At 44.3% G+C, this 14562-nt stretch overlaps 1 protein-coding gene across 1 annotated transcript; it reads left to right on the top strand.

Annotated features, from left to right (window-relative positions):
• Positions 1-5830: 5830 nt before the first annotated feature.
• Positions 5831-14268, top strand: dldh (dihydrolipoamide dehydrogenase). Its single transcript, XM_004539470.3, has 12 exons — positions 5831-6327; positions 6477-6770; positions 7581-7641; positions 8388-8645; positions 10151-10211; positions 10316-10446; positions 10555-10724; positions 10813-11029; positions 11136-11312; positions 11409-12114; positions 12247-12502; positions 12590-14268. The coding sequence occupies exons 1-12, from the start codon at positions 6274-6276 to the stop codon at positions 12593-12595; spliced, it is 2391 nt and encodes a 796-aa protein (XP_004539527.1). The 5' UTR covers positions 5831-6273; the 3' UTR covers positions 12596-14268.
• Positions 14269-14562: the final 294 nt, after the last annotated feature.

Raw genomic sequence — 14562 nt, 5'->3', positions numbered from 1 at the left:
GGTGTCGATATGAGTGCCTCCAGACAAACATCACAGATAATAATACTACATCACTGACACTGTCAGCTACATCAATGACACAAAATCAAGCTAAATATCACAATAGTCCAATCAGCCTGTAATTTTCACATTAGTTTTACAAATCAGTGTATAAATTAGAGCATTACGCAATTTAACTTTATTGTTATTATTGTGCCTTAACCTGAAGTAAGCCATGAGACCAGGTGTAAACAATATTAACTTGTGCAGCGGTGAAACAGAGACTGCGCTGAAGCAGCACATTCACCCACCTACTCACTCTTTCAGGCTTTAGCTATCTCTTTCTCACACTTGCTGTTTCTAATGGTCAATGTAACCATAAAAATCATTATAAGAAAACTTGACGTATTATCAAATCTGGCTCATACTAATATCATCCAGTTACTGTGGCTCATTCTGACAGTGAATGAATGAGTCTGTGAGCAGCATTGAGTGGACCATTTCTACTTTTCCATAATTTCTCTCACATATATACTGTTACTGTTGTGAACTGAGCGGGCAATAATAAACCCAGTAGTAGTACCTAAACATGATAGTAAAATTAGATAGGTAGATAAAAACACAGTAACCAGTCCAGTCCCCATTTTAGCACTCAGTGTTTTTGACCTGTGCCTCTTGGATAATTTCAGCTTCCTCATTCTTCTGCGCTGACTCTCCCTTCTCTGCTTCCATGTCTTTCCCCTTGAGTTGCTCCCCTCTTTTTGCCTCCCCCTCTCCCCTCCTCTCCTGACCACAGCTTGACTCAGGAGAAACAGAGGCAGATGTTCCAGGAGCACACAACTGCGCCCCCACCCCTACACCTCCCATTTGTACTGGATAAGCAGTTAACCCCCGGAAAGAATTGACCATACAAGCACGCACACACTCGTACAAAGAACACCGCTGGCAAAATCTATACAGGCTCAACAGTTGTCCAACTGAATGAACAACACACACACACTCATACACAGTGCTGTCCAGATCCCCTCAGGGTCTCTGATAGTCACCACTCTAGGGTCACGCCTGATGTCAGTGTTCAGGGCTCATGGTCTCTGTGGGCAGCTGGCCTGGCTAATCCTGCTGCTGCTGGAGGGTGCTTCTCAAACTAAAGGCAAACCCCTCCTCTGAGGGAGGTTTTTTTTTTTTTTTTGGTGGGGGGTGTTCACTTTGTTCAAAGTGCAAGCAGGGGTTGTTTGTTTGTTTGGTTGGTTGCTCTTTATAAATCAAACATTACATCAAACATAACAAACAGCAAATAGCAGGATATTGTAGGCTTTGTCCCATTTCTGGAGTAGATTTATTTGTAACTCACGTTTTGTGGTCACCCATAAGATTGTAAACATTTTTATTGTAAAACGATGCAAGAAAATGCAACAAAAAAAAGACAAATTAAATTCCACTCGGTGTAATGAAAGAGATATTGTTTGAAAAAATCTGAATATTTCATATCAATATTTCATGAAAAATATTTTTGTGTTACTGAAATGTTTTTATAAGATTCCCTAAAATTATGAGAATGTCTTCAAATGTCTTATTTAAAGCAACCAACAATCCAATTATTACAATAATAATAGTAATAATAATAATTTGGAGTGAATAGAGCTTCACATATCTACATAGCGGCACATGTTCTGACACACAGACACACCCACAGACACTGGTATTTTTTCTTTACTTTCACATTTCTGTCAGTGCTTTGTCACATTGTACGATAACCATTATGTTACAAAATATAAGCTAAAAAATAAAACGTTTTCCAAGTAATCTTTGGAAATGTGTGAAACTGGTAACAATTGCTTTATTTTCTGTTTACTAATTCATTTACTTTTCCTGTTACTTAAACACAAGCTCTGGAGCAGGCAGTATTTTTATGTGATGTATATTCTATAGAAGGGCACATTTTGACGTTTGAACCGGTTCAAATGATAAATGTATATGCAGATTACAGTGTCGCAATGAGGCTGACAGATGGTGTAAGTCGGTATATTCCTGGCCCAGGTGAGGTGAGCCTCCTGATCACAATGCTGCTGTTAATGAGATAATCTATCTATCTCTCCTACAGCAGTCCCAGCATGTGTGCGTTAATGTTTACGGTCGGTGTGATGGTGATGATGTGGAGGTTCCCACGACGGCCATCCATCCATCCATTTCTTGGCACACACACGCACACACACACGCACAGGCCATATGGCCACCTCATACCCGTTGCATGCCTCCACTGTGATTTGGCATCCAGTAGGCCTTGATCCACCTACGGAGGCCACCTACTCTCACCCAAGAGAGATGAGAGAAATGAAGGAGTGAGAGGTGGAATGGTGGCGGAGAGATGGAGTAGATGAGTGAACGTAAACGGAGAAATTAAGAGACTACGCAGAGACAGAGATGAAGGAAGCCATTTGGTACTTGGTTGGTGTTGTGGTGTTTGGTGAGCAGATGGCCGGGCTCGAGGAGGGGCGTGCCTTGTCCTCGCGACCCTTCACAAATCACACGGTTCTCCCCCGAGGGGCTCGCGACTCGCCGTTCAATAGGAATCAATGGGAATTACTTCGCAAGAGAAAGGGATGAATGGGCGGCGGGGCGCGAGACCTCTTCCTTTGTTGTTCCACTATGTGTCACGGAGCTCCTGCTCGCGCGCGCGTACACAAACACACACACATACACGCACACACACAGACAACAGGAAAGCACTTCAGTTAAACAATCGACCTCCAGTTAAACTATTTTTTAACCCCACACGTACACGCGTGCACGCACGGTCACGCACACACAAAGGGGGATCAGAAGAGGGAGGAGTTTCTACTTTCTGCTGTTTCCTTAAGACACAATTAGAGAAGCTCTCGGCATAAATTACGTTTTAGGGTAAAATGTTGTCTTGATGCTGGTGAACGATGGAGGGGGGGTCACTTTCCATGTAACCATGCCTTTCAGTCACGCTTTGCTGGCGTAATCGGAAAATGTGTGCCATGTCATGGTGATGAATGACTGATGGTATATTGGCCTGATACACAGAGGGAAAGAGAGCACCAGGGACCTCTGAAAGTCGGGATGAGTGTAAATAAAAGGCCTAGAGAAGGGGGGATTTTACGCCACGCCACATAGACGCATCACAGGCTATTAAAGGGGGTTGAAATCAACTGGCTAAATGAAATGAGCAGCTCTGAGCAGCGTCCTACAGCTAAACACACATACGGGTATGTGGAAAGATGGTGGCAGGCAGGGATAATAGCGTTAAAGCTTAAGGTTAAAGGCCTTTCAATCATTTTCAAGGGGTGTAAAGAGCATATCGCGGACACGCAACCACATCAGACATGTATACACTGACCCGGAGGGGAGAACCAAGCAGGGTCATCAAACTTGTGCATGGTGGCACTGCGGCGCTCCCGCAGCAGCCCGTCAGCGCCTTGCGCGCCTGACATGACAGGCCGAAAGTTGTGCATATGTTATCTGTGGAGTGTGAATGAAGGCCTTGTTTGTGTACCGCGGCAAACCAAAGCAGTAATGATATGCAGACGGAGTAGCTTCCATTAGAGTTTTTAATTAAGTCCCCCCCCCCCCCCCCCTTAAAAATCTCCCAGTGCGCGCGCCCTTGTGAGTGCGCGCTACTGTCTGTAAACATTAGAAGAGGACACAGTTCTTCATTGAGTCTGACTGCTGCTCAAACCTCATTTAAAGGTTTTCATTTTTTTTGAAAATGTGGTGTTACATAAAACGGGCGGAACCTAAAGTGAATGAACTGAAATGTCCAAAAATAAATAGATAAGTAAAAGTCGGTATTTAGTCTGCCAAACATATCTCTCATATGTAACACCATGTACGGTACAGTAGAAGCTGCAATCAGTTTTTAGCCAAATGATTTTTATATAAACTTCTTTTATCTAAGTAAAAAGTATCAATGACATTAAAATGTCTTTTTCAACAGACTTCTGGCAAAGAGGGCAGCATAATTTTCAACAAACACAACATAACAGTTCAATAAGGGCTGGGCTGATAATAATATAGGTACATTAAATAGAGTAAAAATTGTGAAACATGTAATTTCTTTATTTTATGTATAATTCCTTCGTAAATCCTGATGACTGTGGTCTATGTATCAATGTAAGTAAACATATTGGATATAAAATCACATCGGAAATCGTCTTTTTACACAACAGCTATCTTTGGAGCCTTTCATTTCTATCTATATTGAAAAACAATTGCTTAATTACTGCTTTCCTGCAGGGTTGCTAATTTTGTTTTAGATATATATGTAATCCCGTGAGACATTAATGACTTGGTAAAGAATCTCAGCACAGTTGGGAATGCCAGAGATAAGCTCAGAATAAATCACGCCAACAAGTGCGCATTCTTGCCCACATTTCTCTGCGGATATACACACATATGCAAATTAGACAGTAGACCCTGCGCGAGTTGTGTTGCCAACCTGGTGTATAGCGAGCACACTCTCTGACTTACACTGTAGCGTGAATAGGGTGATGGTCTGCAGCATCTAATATAATCTGACTGTATTTCGTTAACATGGTGTTTTATTATAAAACACATTGTAAGATTATTGTTTATGCACCCGGCCATGTTTTCCCCTTCGTTCTCTCTCTCCCTCTCTCTCTCTGGTGCTGTATTATTGTGGGAGAGCAGGTGCTGCCGTCCCAATTACCATACAGCTGAAAGCACAAAGAGAAAAAAAACTTTACTCCTAGTATGACTCCCCCTTCCCCCCGCCTCATATTCCCCCTCCTTTCCCCCATAAAGTCCCTTAATGACAGCCACGCGAGTGACACACCACCAAGTTTTGGTTTTTTTTTTTTTTTTTGTTTTTTTTTTACTGTCTCTATCAAACTGCAAGTAAGGGAAATACACAGGCATGCCTACAAATACAGTTGGTGTGATCGCCTGAGGCCACTGAGCGCACTCTCGGAGATTTTTTTTATATTCTCGAGCACCTAAAACTGGTCATTATCCACTCAAAATGGTTCAAAATCTATTAACGATTAGAGGAAATCGATTGTATTCATTGAAAAATCGTAATGAGTTAAAATGAAGCTCTTTCTCGGTATCACAGCTCTAATATTCAATGCTGTTTTGAAGAAGAGACTCGTCAGTCACATTTTTATCAAGACGTGGGTATTAAAATAACAGCACACTTGGTGCAGCCTACATTAGGAAAACAGCAGCAATGTTTTTATAATGAGGGCGCAAGTGGGGAGAAAGGCTGTAGGTCTCTAAGCCAAGAAATAAAGATAAAATAATAAGAATAGAGCGACTTGTTTTGGGGGTGTGGCATTGTGAAAACCACGGCAGGGGTAACACCATAGGAATGCAGCGGAGCAGATGGTCGTTGTAACGCAGTTGGGACGGCTGGCTGGCCGGCTGGCCATCCAAGGAACGAGCCAGGCCAAACCTTTACCATAGCCCCTCAAATATAAGAAGTCATGGTGCGTCTGGCTGCACCATGTGTATAAATCGCTTGATGGAGGATTTTGTCCAGAGGTAAAATAATTTGTCGGAATGTAAATGGGCCCAGTGCGTCCTAGAAGAGGGAGGCATCGGGGGAAGCATGGGGTTGTTGCACATTTAACAGCTCACTAGCCATTTGGTCCATCCCTTTGAGAAAAAGAGAGGAGGGGGGCGGGTTTAGAAAAGTTGTGTGCACCCCCTACCTCCCCCTTCCCTTTCTTTGTGATGGCCCCTGGGCGGACTTGTGGTGGTGGTGGAGGGAGGGGAAGAAGAGGAGCAGAGGGGCTCATTTGCATCTTATTACCCTTCGCCTGCTGGCCCCGTATAAAACCCTGCACGGGGCAGTAGACCCATCAGACACACGCACTGCCACACCAAGGAAAACGGAGAGGACCGCAGATTTGTTTTCTGTGTTTATGATCAGCATATCATGATCAATCAAGTGGAAAAACAAACAAGCCCATCAAGAGTTGCTTCTTCACCGACTGATTGGAATTAACTCTTTCCATCAGGGATTTCATTCACGTTTCTTCGAGTGGATCAGTCTGCTGGGGATTACTTTGCACTGCAACAGCCTTTCTGTCACAAACTTTCGCAGTGTATTGGAAAATATAGAGGCGGAAGACAGACGCACCAAAAGGAAAAGTTTCACTACAACTTCCTCTTCCCACCCCCACTGCGCGTCAAAGACTCACCTTGACTGCGAGACACTGGGAAGGTTTTACAGGACTTTCTCCATGAGTGTTTGAGCCGGGCTGCACGGACTTGTGGAGCTTTCACTGGTTTTGAGGGGCTGTCAACACAATGGGACGCCTGTGTCTGCTCCTGGCTGTCAGTCTCACCGTACTCACCTGCCAGGTAGGTCCGATGAAAGCAAGCTTTAACATTAAAGGGTATTGAAATACCCTCTGCACATATTTTTGAATACAAACAGCTTAAGATTGATTCTCACGGGTCCTGCCTTAAATACTCTCGATTGATTGATTACGCGCGCGTGTGTGTTATAGGTTCTGTGCTCGGGCGTGTTTGAGCTGAAGTTGCAGGAGTTCCTCAACAAGAAGGGGATAACTGGGAATGCCAACTGCTGCCCCACTCACCTGCAGGGCCAGCAGCAGTGTGAGTGCAAGACTTTCTTTCGGGTCTGTCTGAAGCATTATCAGGCCAACGTCTCCCCAGAGCCTCCCTGCACGTATGGGGGGACTGTGACTCCCGTCCTCGGCTCCAACTCCTTCCAGGTCCCGGAGACCAACGCGGACAGCTTCACCAACCCGATCCGCTTTTCCTTCGGTTTCACATGGCCAGTAAGTAAAAGCAGGACATATAATCGGTAATATTATTAATAATATTGTGGAAATAATGATAAGCTGCAGTCTAGAGCTCAGTTTTGTGCATTTACTGTTTTTGTTTGTTTGTTTGTTTTTTCGGGCCCAATGCGTCAATTTTCACTGTTGGTAATTATACAGTTACCCCCACCCCCGAAAAAAAAAACTTGAAGTCGTAGTTTTGAGGTATTCTCTGTCCGATAAACTTTGAGTAATGAAGGGCCTTGACAGACTGAGATGTATTAGCTTTGAAGAGTGCAGAACGCAACAGATGCTCTCAAACTCCACACTTGTGAGGGTCTTTGTCAGCAGTGTGTGAGAGGGGCTATTGTAGTATTTCTGTGCTCTTTGGTTGGATAAAACGGGAAGGGGAGGGTGTGTGTGTGTGTGTGTGTGTGTGTGTGTGTGTGTGTGTGTGTGTGTGTGTGTGTGTGTGTGTGTGTGTGTGTGTGTGTGTGTGTGTGTGTGTGTGTGTGTGTGTGTGTGTGTGTGTGCCAAACGTCTCTCTCCTCCGACCAGCCGTGGTGGGAAATTTAACATCCTCTGAGTTGGCACATCATTGGCAGCACAGCGTGAAATTCCGCCTCGTTTGGTTTTACAGCGGTGTCAGAGTGTGATATGGGCAGGGGTGTGAAAAGGGGAGCAGGTACCGGGCCTTATTAGGCACCTAATCAACACGAGAATTAGGCTGTGAAGTTTATTGGGAGGCCTGCTAATGGCCCGCCTGCTCTGAAGGGAGGGAGGCCTGTAGGCTAAGCAGCTGTTGATTCTCTCTCTGTCTCTCCTCAGGGGACGTTTTCACTGATCATTGAAGCTCTCCACACCGACTCCCTGGACGACCTGACAACAGGTGGGTGACAGCAAGAAAGGGCAGTAGTGTATCTCAAAGACAGAGCAGAAGGCAAATAGGTTTTCCTGGTTTTCTTTCAAATGTCAGGTCATCTTTTTTTCTTTTCAGCCATTTTTATAAGAATTAAGATCCAACTTTTTGAGGCACACACCTTCCCTTGAAAAGTAAATAAGGGTTAACCATTTCTAAACATCTGCTGATTGTAGTGTGGGGAATCAGCTAATACTACATCTCAGTGAGGCAAACGTCCAGTGTGTTTTTGATTACATAGCCATGTTCTTGCATAAAATTTGTGTTTTTGCATATAATGGCACAATTTCCTGTGTGGGTTCACTTGTCTCTTGATAATAGGCATTCTCAGATTTGTTTCTGTGGTGAGATTTACTGTTGTCATCTTTAAGCCATCATCTTATCATTGCACTGAGGTTTTATGGTGTAATCTGTCTCTATTTGGAAAAAACAGTTCACAAGAAAAGCATTGTTGCAAGCCAGACAGCAGATTTCACCCCTTGGCCTTTTATTTTTCACTGCATGACAGACTCATTTTCAAAAACATGTGTGGCTGTCATTCTGCAGGAGCGTAAGCACACATGCTTCCGCAAGACCTGAAATCTTTAGTAAACAAAGGAATATAACTGACAGCTTCATGTGAATGAAAGGGTCCTACCCTGTCCTACGCTCTGCAGAAAAGCCATGCTTCACAACAACATGTGACTCACAACAAGCTGTGTGATTTACTTTTTCAGACAACCCAGAGCGTCTGATCAGCAGGATCGCCACTCAGCGTCACCTCAGTGTGGGAGAAGAGTGGTTCAGTGATGTGCAGACAGCTGGCAAGACTGAGCTGCGATACTCTTACCGCTTCCTGTGTGATGAGTACTACTACGGCGAAGGCTGCTCTGTTTTCTGCCGCCCGCGAGATGATGCTTTTGGACACTTCACTTGCGGCGAGCGTGGAGAGATTATATGCAACTCTGGCTGGAAGGGACAATACTGCACTGAACGTGAGTGGTTTTGGTTTTAATCAAACAATGTCAGTAGGTCTGTATGGAGCAATGTGAGGAATATCCATAACTGAGAGATATAGTTGGCAAGCACAAACACCTTCAGGTTAGTGGTAATGCAGTAGTTAAAATTTCAGTCCAATGGCAGCTGCTTAGATAAGCTGAAGGAGTGGCACAATCATTAGCAGCAAGCGGTGATGTTTACACAAAGTGCCTGATTCCAAAATACTGCCTCACAAGTGAGACGTGTTAACACTAGTTCCGGCTTAGTCTGGAATTACTGCCATCTTAAAAAAAACAGTTCTTTAACTTTTAAAATGAAAAACACATAAGCTTTAAGGGGTTTTAAGTTTCTACAGTTTATAAACTACTTTTCAAAGTTAATTTTCCCAACAGTCATTTGCCTCTCTGTATTGTTTGGGGACTTTTTTTTTTCACCTCATAATGCGGGGCCCGTGTGCAACAGGCGTCAGTTAGTTATCCCATAGCACCAGAGGCCTCCATTCTAATGAGCCGCAGTGGCTCCTCAGTAATTCACACGCCGCGTGCCTTCCATTAGACCACTGGGGCCTCCTCGCCCAAAACCTCCTCCCCGATTGGCCAAGTGGGGGTCCTGTATTGTTGTGGTTCAGGCTGTTGATTGGCCGAGCACGGTTGTGTATTGTTGTGGAGGGGGCAGCTGCTCGGTGAGAGGAGACAATGGAGCAGCTGTCTGGTGGTTAGTTCCACACAGACCAGCTGGCCCTTGGGGGAGGAGGAGGAGGGGGGGGGGGAGTGAGGAGAGACAGGATGAGCAGAAGAAGGGAAAGGATAGGAGAGGAAGATGAGAGGAGGGGATAGGTGGATGGGAGAGTAAACGAGGAAAAAGGAGGATCAGAAAGAAGAGGGAGGGATATGGAAAGAGAGGGGCTGAGGGTGAGAAAAAGGACTTCTGACCCACAGTCAAGGGGAGAAAGGAGGCTTTGTGTGGGAGGCTTTTGTATGGGAGAACAACCATGTTAAAAGAGAGGGCTTGTTGGCTGCATCCCCCTCGTTTGGTGACCAAAACTGACGTAGCTCCTTGTGTGGGTATTAAGGCCAAAACGGTAGCATTTTCAACAACTTTTGAAGCAATGAAGAAACCAGCAAATGTCAGCCTGTTCACAAGAGTGACCCAGTGACACCAATTACCCTCCAAATTTTACTCTTTTGCATTATAAGTGCTAAGAAGACCTCCAGAAGACATTTAACCATAAAGACTGGTGGATTAAGCCTCTTAATAATAGAGAATAAAAATACTCTAGAAACATGCCTGAGCAGGTGAACGTATTCGGCAGACAAACATGGCACCAGACAAGATGAATGACTCCACCAAATAGATAAGAAGGCCTGAGGGCCAACCAGATGGACTGTCAGACAAGCTGTCAGTGACTTGAAAAGGAATTAAAGTGATTGGAAGATTGATGGAGTGCAAACACGCCTCATTTCCAGTGGGTTACCTAACCGTGCATGTTTACTCTCTTTAGCAATCTGCCTTCCTGGATGTGATGAGGAACACGGTTTCTGTGATAAACCAGGAGAGTGCAAGTAAGTCCAGAAAAGCATTTTTAAGTTTCCATAAATTAATATGACAGCGTTTCAATATATTTTCTTCTGTTACTATTAGTGTTAAATAACTGTCGTGTTCACAGGTGTCGTGTGGGCTTTAGTGGGCGTTACTGTGATGACTGCATCCGTTACCCTGGCTGCCTCCATGGCACCTGCCAACAGCCTTGGCAGTGTAACTGCCAGGAGGGCTGGGGTGGGCTTTTCTGCAACCAGGGTGAGTTTACTGACACATTTACTACATGCTTGATTCCCGCTTGGACCCTCTTTGCTTTAGGTTTAAAGTATATTTTTTGTAACGGTTTGTTATTGTTCGTGTTTCCAGATCTGAACTACTGTACACACCACAAACCCTGTCTTAACGGAGCCACCTGCACTAACACTGGCCAGGGCAGCTACACTTGTTCCTGCCTACCTGGATACACAGGCGCCAGCTGTGAGATCCAAGTCAGTGAATGTTCCGGAAGTCCATGTCGCAACGGAGGCAGCTGCACTGTGAGTATCACAGGAGAGGAAGACAGAAAGAGAGATGATGTGGAAACAAGAAACCTGTGTGTGACTGTTTACATTCTTTCCAATATAGGACAATGACAATGGATATAAGTGCACATGCCCACCTGGTTTTTATGGTAACAACTGTGAGTTAAGCGCCAACACCTGTGCAGACGGGCCTTGCTTCAACAGCGGACATTGTGTCGACAATCCGGAAGGTGGCTACTTCTGTCAGTGCCCGACAGGATATGCTGGCTTCAACTGCGAGAAGAAAATTGACCACTGCTCGTCCAACCCCTGTTTAAATGGTACATTTACTGATTTTAACTTCACCTAAACCTACAATTGAACCCAGGGTTAAAACATCCAGAGACTAATCACTGGTCTTTCTCTTAATCCCTCTCCCCTCTGCAGGTGCAGAATGTGTGGATCTGGTGAACTCCTACCTCTGTCAGTGTTCTGAAGGGTTTTCAGGTCCTAACTGTGAGGAAAGCGGGAGTAGCGTCTCTGGATATTGTCTCTCCTTCCCTTGTCAGAATGGTGGGACATGCCAGGAAACAGGAAGTGGCTACACCTGTAGTTGCCCCCCAGGTATGACAACTTTTGACAAATTTGTTGATGTTTACATGAATTTTTATGCAGCTTAGTGTCATTTTCTCAGATTCTTAAACCATACCATTTTCACAGGCTATACTGGCAAAAACTGCAGCTCCCCTGTCTCCCGATGCAAACACAACCCCTGCCACAATGGAGCCACCTGTCATGAGCGAGGCAGCCGCTATATGTGTGCCTGTGTGCCCGGCTATGGCGGTCACAACTGTCAGTTCCTCTTACCAGAGATTGTGGATCGACCCGATCGAATATACTCTGGAAGTGAAAATCCTGATGATGAGGAGGATGACAATGGAGGATTCCCTTGGGCGGCCGTGTGTGCCGGCGTCTTCCTGGTTCTTGTGATCTTGATCGGATGCTCTGTGCTGGTGGTCTACATTCGGGTAAAACTGCAGGAGCGGCACAGTCATCACAGTGACAGTGTCCACAGTGACAGCCACGAGACCATGAACAACTTGACAACCACCAACAACTGTCTCCGCAGCGACAAGGAACTGGGAGTTCTGATGACAACATCAGTTAAAAACACCAACAAGAAGGCAGATTATCATTCGGATCTCACTGGATCTCTTGGAGGTCTGAGTGGAATCGGTGGGCTCAACGGAACAGAGAAGAATGGCTTTAAATCTCGGTACCCTAGCATGGAGTACAACCTGGTCCATGAGCTTCAACCTGAGGAGTTGCCACCATGTAAAGAGGAGGGTCACCAAGAGCCAGAGGCCAAATGTGAAATGCTGGATGAGTCAGATACAGAGGAAAGATACAGGAAGAGGAAAAACAGGTACACAACCAATCAAAATACATTCTTAACGGTTGGAATTATTTCATGCAGATGTCCCCTTAATCACTGTGAAAGCATTTGTTGCATGAAGAACAGCATTTCAGAATTTCTCTGTCCTCTTTTATCCCACAGTGATGCATCAGAAAAGAACCCTGTGGCCGAGTCACCGAGCTGCAGTGAAGCAAAATATCACTCATCCACCGATTTGAACTGTCACGCAGCGAGCGATCTTAAATATCAGTCGACCAGCGACGTTAAATTCCAGTCAACCAGTGATGTTGAATACAACGATCCCAGTGACAGCAGGTACCAGTGCACCAGTGACACCAAATACCAGTCTGTTTACGTCATATCAGACCAGAAAGATGAATGCATCATTGCCACAGAGGTGAGTACGCAAAAATAGACCCAAACGCCCATAACACACACAAAAACTGCAGTTCCAAAGACTGACTTTGTCCCTTCTGTATTACAGGTATGATACCAGTGAAAACCAGGTGGTGGTCCACATACACCAGCCCTGAGCAGTAGAGCTCAGCTTGTCTCCAGGAGGTTTTACTCCTGCTGTTTGCTGCTGTTCCCTCGGATTTACCAGAGGACTTTGAGCCAAGGTGCTGATGAGCCCACTTGGCAAGGACTTAGTACTACGGTAGTACTACGGTAGTACTACGGGTGAATTCTGGATATTTCTTGGATGGATGTAGGTCTAATGTTGACTCAACACTACGGACGGAGTACCAGGAGGCAATGCGAGCGCTTGTACAGACTTTGTACAGAAACAGCGCTGGCTGAGTACTTGTCTAGTCCAGTGAAGACTGTTGGCAAACTGATGAAGACGTCTTCTGCAGTTCAAGATGATTTACTGCTTGTAACAGGATGAACTCCAATCAGTGGAATATGGACTTGTATGTCAACAGTTGATATTGTAGTACCATGGGGTACTGATTGAATGAACAGTGAAGTACCTTTGGAGTACAGAGAATTTTTAAAGTACTGTTGTAGTACTGTTATGTGCTGTGTTTTACAATGCAGTGTAAAATCTGTCATGGATAATGAGTAGTTCGAGTTCTGTGCAGTGCTGCAGAGCAGAGAGCAGAGTTGTAGAAACATTAAACTGCTACAATCTATTCATTAAATATAAATCACAGTCTGAGCTTTCTTGACACAAATAAAACTGTGGGACTACTTCTGTAGCAGCTCAACAGCTTTTCCTCTGCAGCACTGACAGAAACAATGCTGAGCTGGTTCTCAGCACAAACTAAAGAACTAAAGACTCCAGTAGTGACTGCAGATCGATCCAACATGGATTCTGTTGGGCCATACTGGCCTCTGACCCCTGAAAGTTGTGACACACAGGGAAATGTTTTGGGCAGAGCAACTTAGGAAACACTTTTGGCATTAGAGGACGAACCAAGAAGAAAAAATCCAGATGAAAGAACTCAAAACAAACATATTTAAAGTTTAGTTATCAGTTCGTGTATGATTTCTGTTTGAATTTGCTGCACATCCCTTTCCAGAACATTTCCAGAATTTTGTGAAATTGCATCAGCAGCTCAAATTGACAGTTTGGTCTTTTTCTTCCTGACCTCTAGTGATGCTGTTGATTTTTCCAAGTAGGCTGAACTTTAAAGGACTCGTCTCAACTGCCAAGACCTCATTGCACTATAGACGTGAGCGTGCATGTGTGTGAGACAGCACGAGTGTGTGGTTGTATGTGTGTTTGTGTGTGCATGTAGGAGAGTTCACGCCTGTGTCATTGAATGCACTGCTCACTTCCACTCCCTTCACTCTTCCACTGTTAGCCAGTTCAAGGACACCATCACCCTGCCTGCCATTGGTTGAGATCATTTGTTTTTATTTTATTTGTTATCTAAAGAAAGCTGTATTCTTTTAATTTAATTATGTAATTATTTGTGCTCCATTTCATTGTGTTTTTTTTTTTTAATTAATCCTGTTATAATTTAAGTTGGATTTTTTTTTTTTTTAATCTGGCAGATAATGTATGTATGTAAGTATGTATGCATGTATGTGTTAGGCACTTGAGACCACTGTGACTGTGTTGTATTTAAGAGAAAATCTGATGTACAGAGCCTGTCATTTTTAATACTGGAAAAAAGGCGCAATATTTTTCCAAAATAAAAAAAAAAAAAGGAATGAAATATGGCACATCTGGTGTTGAATGCTTGTTTTTCCCTTTCTGCTTAACAAGGGATTATGAGAAGTACGCAACATGCTCTTAAAAGCTGTGTAAATTAGCAAAGCATGAATACTCGCCCGTTCTTACATTTGTAGGTTATTTTAAAAAAAGTAATCTGGAAAATTGAAGCTGAGGGATTTGATGTCACTTAGTGATACTATAAGTGTTTTGCGTGTGTGTGTGTGTGTGTGTGTGTGTGTGTGTGTGAGAGAGACACAGAGAGAGAGAGAGAGAGAGAGAGAGTGTGTATG

The sequence above is a fragment of the Maylandia zebra genome, linkage group LG1 (genome assembly GCF_041146795.1).
Source record: "Maylandia zebra isolate NMK-2024a linkage group LG1, Mzebra_GT3a, whole genome shotgun sequence".
In the NCBI taxonomy this organism is placed as follows: domain Eukaryota; kingdom Metazoa; phylum Chordata; class Actinopteri; order Cichliformes; family Cichlidae; genus Maylandia; species Maylandia zebra.
Note: the sequence above shows the minus strand (reverse complement) of the source record. Positions and strands in the feature narration are given on the sequence as shown.